The 12,119-nt window shown below is 37.8% G+C and overlaps 1 protein-coding gene across 1 annotated transcript in view; it reads right to left on the bottom strand.

The window, feature by feature from the left end:
- Nucleotides 1-6,096, bottom strand: part of grm1b (glutamate receptor, metabotropic 1b) — a gene marked incomplete at both ends in the record, with an annotated part of 41,127 nt that extends 35,031 nt beyond the window's left edge. The window contains 2 exons of the mRNA XM_081394098.1: nucleotides 3,759-4,008; nucleotides 5,385-6,096. Of these exons, the coding sequence (XP_081250224.1) occupies nucleotides 3,759-4,008; nucleotides 5,385-6,096 (962 nt within the window). The remainder of the gene's footprint in view (nucleotides 1-3,758; nucleotides 4,009-5,384) is intronic.
- Between the last annotated feature and the right edge of the window lie 6,023 nt (nucleotides 6,097-12,119).

Here is a 12,119-nt window from a genome sequence, read left to right as displayed (position 1 = left end):
ACACTCAAGTACATTTTTAATACATTTAATAGTACATCTTTTTCACCTGGGTATGTATACTGAATCAAACTTGCCTATAATAATAATAATAAAAATGCATTAAAGTATATTTGTATTGTAGGTCTACTAAAAACACACTCAAGTACATTTTTAATACATTTAATAGTACGTCTTTTTCACCTGGGTATGTATACTGAATCAAACTGAATCAAATAATAATAGGATAATAATAATAATAATAGAATAATAATCTAATTCGGGCCTCACTGAACCATTGGGTTCCTCCAGATGCTGGCTTTAACATAAGAGATCTTCCAGGAACCACTTAAATGTTAAAAGATCTTCCAATAACCCTTTTATCGCATTTAAGTTCCTCTATTTTCCCCCAAAGCACTTCGAGGTCTCATGGTAATGAAAAGGTGACTCCAGAACCTCTGAACTAAATACAAAGTGCTTAAAGGATCCCATAAGTTCCAGCAAGAACCTCAAAGATTGTCAATGCTCCTCCAGTAACCCTACTATAGGAGAAAGAGCTTTGAGGCACCAAAATTACATTTTGAAGTTCCTTGAGTATCCGACAGGGTATTTGAGGCTCCTTTAGTTTTTACAGTGTGGAGGACTTGGAGTTAGGTTTTTCTTTGAGAAAAGAGCAAAGAACGGCACTTAAGTCATTCTTAAAAAAAGGAAGATGTATTCGTAGTTTTGCTGCCCAGATATGGCAAAAGTTGAATCTATCAACTAGCTCCGCTGTTGGGAAAACGCTCTGGTTGGTTGAAGCGCTGTCCTATTGCGTGCAGAGTGAATTTGAAAGACAGCCGTTTATCCCGCCCCTCGGATTGAGCAGTGTCTATGGTGAGTTGCCAGACCCAACATCTTGATGTAGGTCTGGCTTGCCAGGCTAAGAAAAGGCAGTATCCTCACAACTATGTTCCTATTTAGAAAGAAGTCTAGATTATTGTAATGCTCTACTGGGTGGTTGTCCTGCACGCTTAATAAACAAACTACAGCTGGTCCAAAATGCAGCAGCTCGAGTTCTTACCAGAACCAAGAAGTCTGACCATATTAGCCCGGTTCTGTCAACACTGCATTGGTTCCCTATTAAACATCGTATAATTTTTTAAATATGGCTGATTACTTACAAAGCACTAAATGGTTTAGCTCCGCAGTACTTGAGCGAGCTCTTAACGCATTATAGTCCTTCACGTCTATTGTGATCTCAAAATTCCGGCCAGTTGATAATACCAAGAATATCAAAATCGACTGCTGGCGGTAGATCCTTTTCCTATTTAGCACCAAAACTCTGGAACAGTCTTCCTAACATTGTCCGTGAAGCAGACACACTCTGTCAGTTCAAATCTCTTTGACTTGGCATACACATAACATATTATAAACTTCTATAATTCAATGTTAGGCTGCATAAATTAGGTCAGCCGGAACTGGGAACACTCCCAATAAATCCTGATGTACTCGTTACATTATAAGAAGAATTACGTCTATGCTAATATTAGTCCCTCTGTTTATCCCGAGGTTTACCGCAGTCCGCCGTATCCAGGCCGTATCCAGATCTGATGAAGGATCTGCGCCTGGACACGACGACAACACAGTCCTGAAGTGTCAACTAGTCTCTCCCCTGTGAAGGCCTCTTCTCCTTCTCTTTACCTCTGTACAGATAAAACGTTGTGAAAATAGTTCCGGTTCACATGGCTACGCGGAAAATTAATAAGGAAAGTTCCTCCTAAGTTAATAACTCTGATCTTTGCAACAGAAGTGAATCGATCAAAACTAACTTTAGCTGGACAATAACTTTATTCTAGAGCTGCTGTAAAGCCAAAACAATCTCTGTTACTTTAATTTCCTATTATCGCTGTAAAGCTGCTTTGAAACAGTCCATATTGTTAAAAGCGCTATATAAACGAAGGTGACTTGACTTGACAAAAATAACAAAATTTAAATAATGAGTCAATACATCATCAACCTTTCTTCCAAAACGTCACTAGAGTCACTAAGGTAAGCTTATTATACGTGTTTACATTTTAGACCTGTCGGGATGTTTTTGCGGGAAATTGCGTACATACGTCACTCGCTCGTGCATGTCTCATGGCGTAGGAGTGGCGTACACTGACAAAAAAGGTAACCTAAAATGATAACATCTAAATTCATTTATCTAATAATTTATTCCAAGTCAAAAATATTATTTGATATTGTTGTATCAACCTAAATCCATTAGTTTATACCAACAAAATAAATTTTTATGGGTTAAATCAAGTACAAAAAAACCCCATCTCTTTAAGGTGGACAATTTCAGGTTGCCACTTTTTACAGTGATATGTTAGCTGTGACAACGAGTGAGAAAGGTTAAAAGCAGATAATTCTCAAACCTCGAACAGGGAATCACCCATTTTAAACAAGCGCCGAACAGAGGAAGAATGCGACAGAGCTTGTAATAAAACAAGAATCAACATTGGCTTGGCATTTTTGGAGATGGGATTTGAAATGTAAAAGCGACACAGAGATGTTTATTACATATTTATTACTCAACAGGTGAGTAAGGTATTTTATTGAACAGATAAATTCCAATATGTAGCTCTCTAACAGAGTTCATTGTAAAGCATTATCTATTGTAAAGGGTCATTTCATTATGGTTGTTGTGGTGTTGGGTAATTTCTTTTCAAGGAAGTACAGTGTCTATTAATGGGTATAGCTACAGTAACGTCTTCAGCTTGTCAGCTTGAGATCCTTTCCATCTAAACTGGTTATATCTCTTAAATGTGTATGTTTTTGACTATACTAAAGAATAAAAATACCATAATATGAAACAAGTCTGGTGGAAGACAGTGACTGGATCTAAAACCTTCAGATGACACGCAGATTGTATCTACGCTTTTTGTAAGTTACCAAACCCGTGTTCAGAAAAGAGCGGCTCTGTTTCACTGTATGACATTATAGAAAAATATGTGTTTTTGTCTCTTTGGAATGTAGTGAGGTAAAAACAGTTTTCCCGAAATAAAAATACTCTGATAAACCACACCAAAGAGATTTGTAGTAGCTCTCTGATTCAAGTGGTGCTTCTTAATTTTAATACTATAGTTACAACTATAGTTTTATAACCTAAATATTTACATCTAATTTTACCTTTAAAAACTTAGAATAAAAAAAAAAATCTGAATAAATTTTGTTACATGTCATATGTCTTAAATTAGAATTTACTCAATTGAAATATTTTCGCCATTTTTAGTATCAGGGGGGTTCTAAAAGTGCCTCAAATCCATCATTCATCTCAAATAGCCTCCATAACATTAAAACTGAATAATTTTAATTGATGCTGTGTATACACTTTTAACTAGTCAAATCAGCCTGGTGTGACTAGTATGTATTTCAGTAAATAACTAAAGTATGGCTTTGAACTAGCCTCCTTTAAAACTGTCTCCTTGACCTAGAATAAAGCAGCCTTGGCCAATTGATGTTCCTCTTTTCACTTCATAGAGACTGCACTGGCATCAAGACAGAGGTTTGAAATACTTTACATCAACAAGAGAGGGTTCTGCTGAGCAAAAAAAAAAAAAAAAAACCTATGGGACAGTCATCCATCATTTTAATATCTCATTAACAGACACCTGCAGCATCAGGAAATCATGATCATTTCTAAGCAGAATAGATCTGGTACTTTATGAAACTATCAAGGATTATGCTTTAATTCCTTTAAATGTCCTTAATGTCCCTACACATTTCATTAAATTAAAAACTAAACATATAGTCACCTTCCGATGAGGAGGAATTCTCCAGTTACACCAAGGCGTCTCATGGCCATGAGGAGACCACGAACAGTCATTCCCTCGCAGAAACAGACCACCACGCGAGCTTTGGGCAGACGCTCTCGAAGTTTCCTCAGCAGCCGGTCGAAGTGTTTCTCCCCAGCGTTGCTGTAGATCTTGTCAGAGTGTGCGATACACAGACCCTCCTGAGATACCAGTTCCTTAAAGGCCTCCATCCCACTCTCACCATAGTTCCCTGAGGAACAAACACCAACACAAGAGCATCTGCATCAGAGCTTCTCTCATTACCTCAATCCAGCTCACCTGGGACTGCAGTGAAAATGCAGTGAGATGGACAACTTAACAGCATCTTCAAAGGTCTTAAAATCAGACTTTAGCTTAACTTATTAACAACTGGTTTCACAGACAAGGCTTAAACTAGTCCCAGATTAAAGTGCATATTTGAGCTGTTTTAACTGAAAGCAACTTGCACTGAGATATCTTAAATCAGTGCCATTGTTTTGTCTCAAGATGCACACCAGTCATGTTTCTTTTTCTAAGGTACATTTATAAAAGCTAATTTAATGTCCTAATTAAACCAAGGCCAAATCCTGGCTTAATATAAACCCTGTCTGTGAAACTGCGCCTTAAAGTTTCATGTCCTACCTTGAATATTACACAAAAAAACAGACCCAGAGTTGTCTATTAGTATTCAGAATGTAAGGATTGTCTCCTTTCAATTCAGGATATTGAATTGAAAAGACAAAATATGTGTATTGAATTGAAAACAACATCCATATTCACAATTCACAATTCAATTCAAAAAGCATTACTGTTACTTAAAAAGTACAATATCATGTCAAGGGTGAGTGAAAAATATTAATGATTAAAGAGAATGAAAGAATAAACAAACAAATTAATGAACGAACCAACCCACAACACAAATAATGAACGACTGACTTGAGTGAATGAATGACGAATGAACAACTGAAAGAACAAATTAACAATGAATGAATGAACAAACTAACAAAATAATGACTGAAGGAATTAAGCAAATGAATGAATGAAACTACAGATTATAGCACAGGCATTTATTTAATTGAATGATTTTAGAGCTCAGCTTGTGACCCTGATTGTGCTTTCAAATGCTGTTAAGAAGATTACAGTTTTACTTTTTAATCACAGATTGAGTTATATTTGGAATAATGTGCTTGATATGAGACCAATATCAATCTCTTGATAATGATATGGTGATTAAAAAGTCTGTTAAAAAATGTCTTGCAGTTTTGACCCTGCATGGTTCCAGTGATATTTGATCAGATCATTTCATGCTATTTAAATGTTTCTCTTGGACACCAATGATACTATGGAAAGCAAATAGAAAGTTAAATTCACAGTTTCTCCTCAGCAAAAGTTTCAGAACAGATCTTAACATGTCAAACCATGCTCCGATTTGATTTCAATACAAAACATTTCTTATCAAATTCTTCCAAAATCCAATCTAAGCTACTACACATCTATTTGATAGTTATATTCTCTTGTTTTAAAATGTGTCTATTTGATTTATCAGGAGAAACATCTTGATACTTCAGGTCATACAGTATCCTGAGCTTCAGAAGAGCTATAACTCACCCTCAGTGTGAACGGCTGACACATACGTCCAGTTGTAGCGTTTCACAATGTCCAAGAGCGCTCTGGCCTGAAGAGTGTCAGAGGGCACGACCCTAAGGAAGTACTTAAAGAGGGTTTTATCACTCAGATCAATGCTTGTAGCCGAGTACGCAATCTGAGGGATGTTGAAGAGCTGCAGCAGGTTCTGAACTTGAATGGCCACTGAGCTGGATCCAGGTCCGATCACCCCAGCGATGGGCTTTTTGGTGGCCGGCGGCTGAGCAGAAAGATTTCCCTCAACACACCACTTCAGCCCGTCTCTGTCATCACGGATGGAAATGAGAGAGTCTCTTATGAACTCAATACTCTGTTCCAAAGCCACTGATGAGTACCAGCAGGAGTCCCTGATCTCACAACCCAGAGTGATGTTGGGAAGAAGGTTGGGATCAGCGTTTATTCTATCCAGCGTGTGGAACATCGCTTCCACTCTTTGGATCCCGTACTGTTCCCTGATCTCACCGCACTTTCTCTCCGAGACCTTCTCTGCCGCCGGTTGATGATGGACAGAAAACAGAGCGCCGATGATGATATCGCCATCCATCCTCGCCACCGAGCGGGACGCTGCCCTGGGTATCACTGACATCTGATTTACATCAGCTGATGAGATGGGACGGGTACAGAACAATAAGACTGAAAGAAACAAAATAATAATGACATTGATTCTCAGCATCATCGTCGTCATGGTGTCAGATGTCTTCACTTCAAATCAGCTCCATCTTGCTGGTAAGAAACAAAGATATTTGTTGCATTCCAGTCCAGCCATGACAATCCAAACAGCTTCCCTGCAGAATAAAGATGAGAATGAATCACTTCATATCGCATTCTTGCAGCATCATACAGATTAAATAAACTGTAAATGGTTTGTTTTTTTATAATTCATGTCAGTAGATTAAAGTCACTGAATTGTGGACTGCGTTGAACCAGAAATTAATTTTGTCAAGAGCGATTCAATCATAGTGAAAGTATATCCTGATGCTTTGTAGATTATTTCTGATACAGATAGTTGATATTCATAAACAATATAAATGCACATTATCCTAAATATCTGCCATGGCCATGACATTTCTGAATCAAATATATATATTGAAACAGCTGGAGGAAAAAGGAAGTTTCGATCTGAACAGGTCAGAGTTTCCTCAAAATTGCACCGTGTACCTGTAGACAAGCTGTTCTCTGTTATAATTTAACAAAAATATAATACCTGGTATAACAGCCGGCATGCAATAATTGCAAACAGGACATTAGTTTAGTGATCTGACTGATGTATATCTGTGCCATGCATTCAGTGCTCATTCTCACCTGAAATCACAGCGTGTGTCGTCACATCTCTCTCCTGAGCTGCTGGAGCACAAACTGAGCCTCCCGTTTTCATCCTCCAACATGAGCGCAGGAACCTCCTCCTTTAGCATCACTTCATGTGAAAGCAGGTCAAACACCAGACACAGACACAAATACAGAGAATTTTTTTTTTTATCGAGTATGATATCTGTATGAGTATCTTATTGCAATGAAGAAAATGAAACAAAAATGTGTTTCTATTATGTTTACTTCAGTTATATTAGGCTATATGAAGGCAGCCAGAAAAGTAGGCTACTGCAAGATTATCCAGATCTCATTTCCAGATAACTCCACAAAACATCTTCAAAAAGAAACAGATACACTCAGAAATGCACAGAAGTAACACAATTAGGGTTTGAAAGGAGACACTAATGATGCAGAACTGGAGGAGATATATTACAGTGTGCAGAATGTACAGACATTCAGACACTCCATTTCATTAAGCGGGTGACAGAGACCCCTAGTGGTGAGATGAACGGAATTCACTGGATGCCACATTCATTTGACCTTGAAACATCAAACCATTTCCCGTCACTGATTCTGGAGACATGAGACAAAACATGTCCCACAGTTTCACCTGTTATTAGATTTTAAAAAAAAAAGTCCACTTTGAAATTAATCAGATGATCACAAGAATTTTCTTAACACAAATGTACCATTTTATTTGATTTTATAATAGTGATATTACATAATCACTCACTACCCCAAAACCTTCTGTCTTCAGACCACAATTCAATTACACTGTTACTGTATATCTTGACAGAAGAAGGTTCATTTTAAAGGTTTCACAGCTGTGTCTCTACATTTTGAGAAGTGCTCTGAATAATACCTGTTGTGCAATATTGTCCATGACTTTTATTTTTTTTTGGTATAAACTCTAAAAATAGATCATTCCAAAACGAATGTTTTAGAGCAAATATGTTGAAGATTAGCCAATGGGCTGTCAATTCATTAAACGATAAGCTATTTCCTCACAAAAGCAGTTTATTCAGCATAGTGAAGCCTCTCCTCCATTTACATCAATAAAAAAAAAGGCCTTGTCTCCCATGCGTACCACAGGCTTGACGCTTATTTCAGCTAAGGTTGCAGGCTTGCCTTCAAGTGGCTTTGTATCTGTGTCCCAATTCAGAGGCTGCATCCTTCAAAGGCCGCAAAGGTCGGACCAAGCATTGTTAAATGGAGACAAGAACAATCAGCTTTTTTTGCCTTTTTTTGCAGGCCTGCCTTTAAGTGGCTTTGCATCAGTTGTACACTCGTTATTGCAGTCCATTATGGGATTGAATGAGTGCGCTCAATAATGTCCACTATGGTTTCAGACACCTCTAAAAATGGCTGTCCCCTCAAATAGTGTCCTATTTAAAGATATAGGGGGGCGATTTCAGACACCTTCATCTTTAATCAACTTAATTCCTTAATATTCCTCCAGGTGGCGCTCAGAGAATCAGAAAGACAAAACTCTTGTTCAGCTGCATTCAAACGTCTTAATAAAACACAGTAGAAGACTGTGCAGTGTCTTATCTAGACGGAAGTCAATGTGTGTGTTCTAGTACATAAACAATAAAGAGATTATAGCTGTTAGTTGTTGATTATTGAGATGTATTCTTCAAACAGTGGTACAAGAGGATGTGGTGCTGGTCCATCAAGAGTCACTCTCAATCTGTCTGTCTATAAAGCCTATAAAAAAAAACAGTCTTCATGTATTTTACTACACTTGAGATTCTTATTAAGTGGGGGTCATTTTTTAGGATTCTTTACCTAACCCAAGTCTCTGAGACCCTGACACCTTGTACTTCTGGAGACTCAAAATGTAGGTTGCAGTTCTGGAAAATGGTGGCACTGGAGACTAAAGTGTTACTGATAGTTTCACACTTAATTCTTCTCCTTAATTCTTAATTATTTTGCAGTTAACATGTGTCTTTTCTTCTCCACCTGTTTTTGTCTGACCCTGCTGACCTGAGCATTTCACTGTCCAATGGTCATGCCTTAACTGGAATTTCTAGTATTGCATTAGTATTGCATCCTTCTCATGGGCATTTAATAATTTTATAGTTAAATCTCTTATTTGGCTTATTTCATCCATAAAAGAAAATGTGCCTAATAATTATGCACACCTGAATATAAGGTGTTTTTCATTTCCAGCCTTCATGAACAATTGTATATCACTTATAAATGATAAAAAAATGAATAGTAGTTATTAAGATTAATGTGGTTTGGAATTGGTAAAATGTGCCTGGAAAAAAATATGATCAGAAACTCAACGTGCCTAATAATTCTGCACACACTGTATATATAAAGTGTAGCCTATATATCCCCTATAGGGGGACCATCAAAATAAAGAGTTATCATGAAGTGAAATAAATGCAATATTTGTACTGCTTAATACAGCATCTGTTTGTACAAGAATAAAGTTCAACAAATTGCATTTTGTGGGATCTATGTTTTTTATCAGTTTTATTTTGATAAACATGACACAATATAACATTACAATTACATGAAAAGAGCTTTTACTGTTTTAAAAACACGGATTTGTGAGCATTAGTGAGTGTGATTTGTGAGAATTTGTGAGAGGAAAAACAAAAATAAAAACAACAGATATAATACAGATATATAAATGATAAAGCTCGGGTTGGTGAATATACGAGCCCTTTCTTCAAAAGCACTTATTGTAAATGATATGATTACAGATCATTATCTGATGTGTTGTATTTCTTCAGATTAAACTCATCCAGCCCCTCTGATATCTGAAGGTTATTGCTGAGCAGTGAGACTGAGAAAGTGATTCTCTGATTTCAAAAACTCCTGAATCTCTCTGAACAGAGTCTGATCCTTTATTTTCAGCAGACAAAGGAACAGATTGATGCATCTGTCAGCAGAGAGATGTTCATTTATGATTATGTCTTTGATGTATATTGTGTGCCTCTCTGCATGGTCTCTGTTCACAGTGTGTGTCAGTAGATCCTGTAAGAGTCTCTGACTGGACTCCAGTGAGACGCCTAGCAGGATCCGCAAGAAAACATCCAGGTGTGCATTTTTCCTCCACAGGCATTTCTTAACTGCTAATACTATAAGCTCAGACAGAGATTTTTTCCACTGATATTCTGTATTCAGAAACAATTTTTTATTTTTTACATGTGAGTAAATCAGAAAGAAAGCAGCTAGAAACTCCTGAAAGCTCAGATGTATGAAGCAATAGACTTTCCTCTGATGAATCACAGATTCCTCCTTAAACATCCCAGAATACACTGAGGCGTCAGTGACGTCTATGCCGCTCTCTCTCAGGTCCTCCTCATAGAACATCACATTGCCCTTCATCAGCTGATTGAAAGCCAGTTCAGCCAGTTTTACAATCATGTCTCTGTTGGACTGCAGGAGCTTCTCTGGATCTCTCTCTTCATACTTCTGATTCCTCATGTTGATCTGAGTCAGCAAGAAGTGGATGTACATTTCAGTCAGAGTTTGAGGGATTTCTGCACTGTCACCCTGTTTCAGGAGGTTTTGAAGCACAGTGGCTGAGATCCAGCAGAAGACGGGTATGTGACACATGATGTGGAGGCTTCTTGATCTTCTAATGTGTGAGATGATTCTGCTGGCTTGATGCTCGTCATTGATTCTCTTCCTGAAATATTCCTCCTTCTGAGGATCATTCAATCCCTGCAATACCACTTTCAAACATAAAAAATGCTTCCAAAAAATTAAATATTATTGGAAGCCCCCGATAATGGTTGGCATATAATGGCAGATTTACTGAATTACATCAGTGGGCTCATGTTTTACCTGACAGACTACAATCCCTTATACATTTATAATTATTTTTTTAGAGAGAACATTGTGAATAAATAAGTTCGCTGGAGCTCCCCTTCCTGAAAGTGATCTTAACAGTGAACTTTCCAAAGTGTGTTGCGCATGTGTCCCTTGTACATGCTAGGTTTCAACAAAAAATAACATAGCCTAAAAAAATGTTTCCTCATATGGATACTGTTCTTGAATATTTATCATGAACATATTTACATATGATTATTTTGTTTCATGATTATATAAAGCTAACCTGAGGTGCACAGCTTTTCAACACTAATTCTGTTAACAAATTTGAAGGCTGTTTAATTGGACCAATAAAGGCAAACATCATATAATTTTAGACTACACATTAGGAAGAGTTTAACTGTCACGAGTTGTGAGGTGACGCACGTCGAAGAAGATAATAATAGACAAAGGAGTCATTACTCAGAGGTTTGAGGTTTGTTTGTTGCTTGTAAATGCAAATTAAACTTTATAATTCAAGAGCATTTTTAGTTATTTAGTCTCTGGGCCCTATTTTAACGATCTGAAACGCAAGTGTCAAAGCGCAAAGCGCAAGTAACTTTGTGGGCGGGTCTTGGCACTGTTGCTATTTTCCCGGCGGGACAAATGACTCTTGCGCCAGGCGCAAATCTAAAATGGGTTGGTCTGAAGTAGCTTCATTATTCATAGGTGTGGTTTGGGCGTAACGTGAAATAAACCAATCAGAGCGTCATCTCACATTCCCTTTAAGAGCAGGGGCGCTTGTTCTAAAGCGGATTCCTATTATAACGGCGGATTTGCCAGGCGCTCGCCAGGAGCGGTTCACAGCCAAGGAGAGCAACGCTCTCGTCAGGGACGTTGGGGATGGAGAAACCCACCCAAATTAACTTCGGTTAAAAAGGCGTATGATAATTTGGGTAAATGTGTAAGCTAGATGTATGCTTTTATAATAAATTGTCTATCTATCTATCTATCTATCTATCTATCTATCTATCTATCTATCTATCTATCTATCTATTGTAATAATGTATGATTTGCAAAAATGAAAACTGCTGCTTCTGTGTAGATGAGAGAATCAAAGTGTATGTTGTGCACACGCTACATTGATTATGGCCAAGCATGCGCCCTTAAAATAGCATATGAATAACATGCGCAACGCGCCACTGACTTTAAACTATTTTTTCCTGGTTAGTGGCGCAATTGTTTTCTAAACCTGCAAAATAGCATGAAGGAACGTTTGTGCCGGAACACGCCTCCTTTTTTGCGCTGAACCGCCCAGGGAGCGCAAGTTCATTCCCTAGTTTAGTGACGTGCTTCTGTGGAGGGAAAAGCGCGCTTTGCGCGTGTGCAAAATAGGAATGATACATGCGTCGGTGTACAAAGTCAATTGCGCTGGGTGCAAGATAAGGCCCAATGTGTCTTTAACAGCTTGCATTTGTGTGAATCTTCTCCAGCACTTTAAATCAGCAGATGGACAGCAGAAATCCAACGACAGCAATAAGACTGATCCAGCAGAATTACATTATGACATGGTTCAAATTGTTCCATTTGCATTAGTATTTTGGGTACTTAATATAATTG

This window comes from Scardinius erythrophthalmus, assembly GCF_964197995.2.
Source record: "Scardinius erythrophthalmus genome assembly, chromosome: 19".
In the NCBI taxonomy this organism is placed as follows: Eukaryota; Metazoa; Chordata; class Actinopteri; order Cypriniformes; family Leuciscidae; genus Scardinius; species Scardinius erythrophthalmus.
The sequence above is the reverse complement of the archived record's forward strand: the minus strand, read 5'-3'. Positions and strand labels throughout refer to the sequence as shown.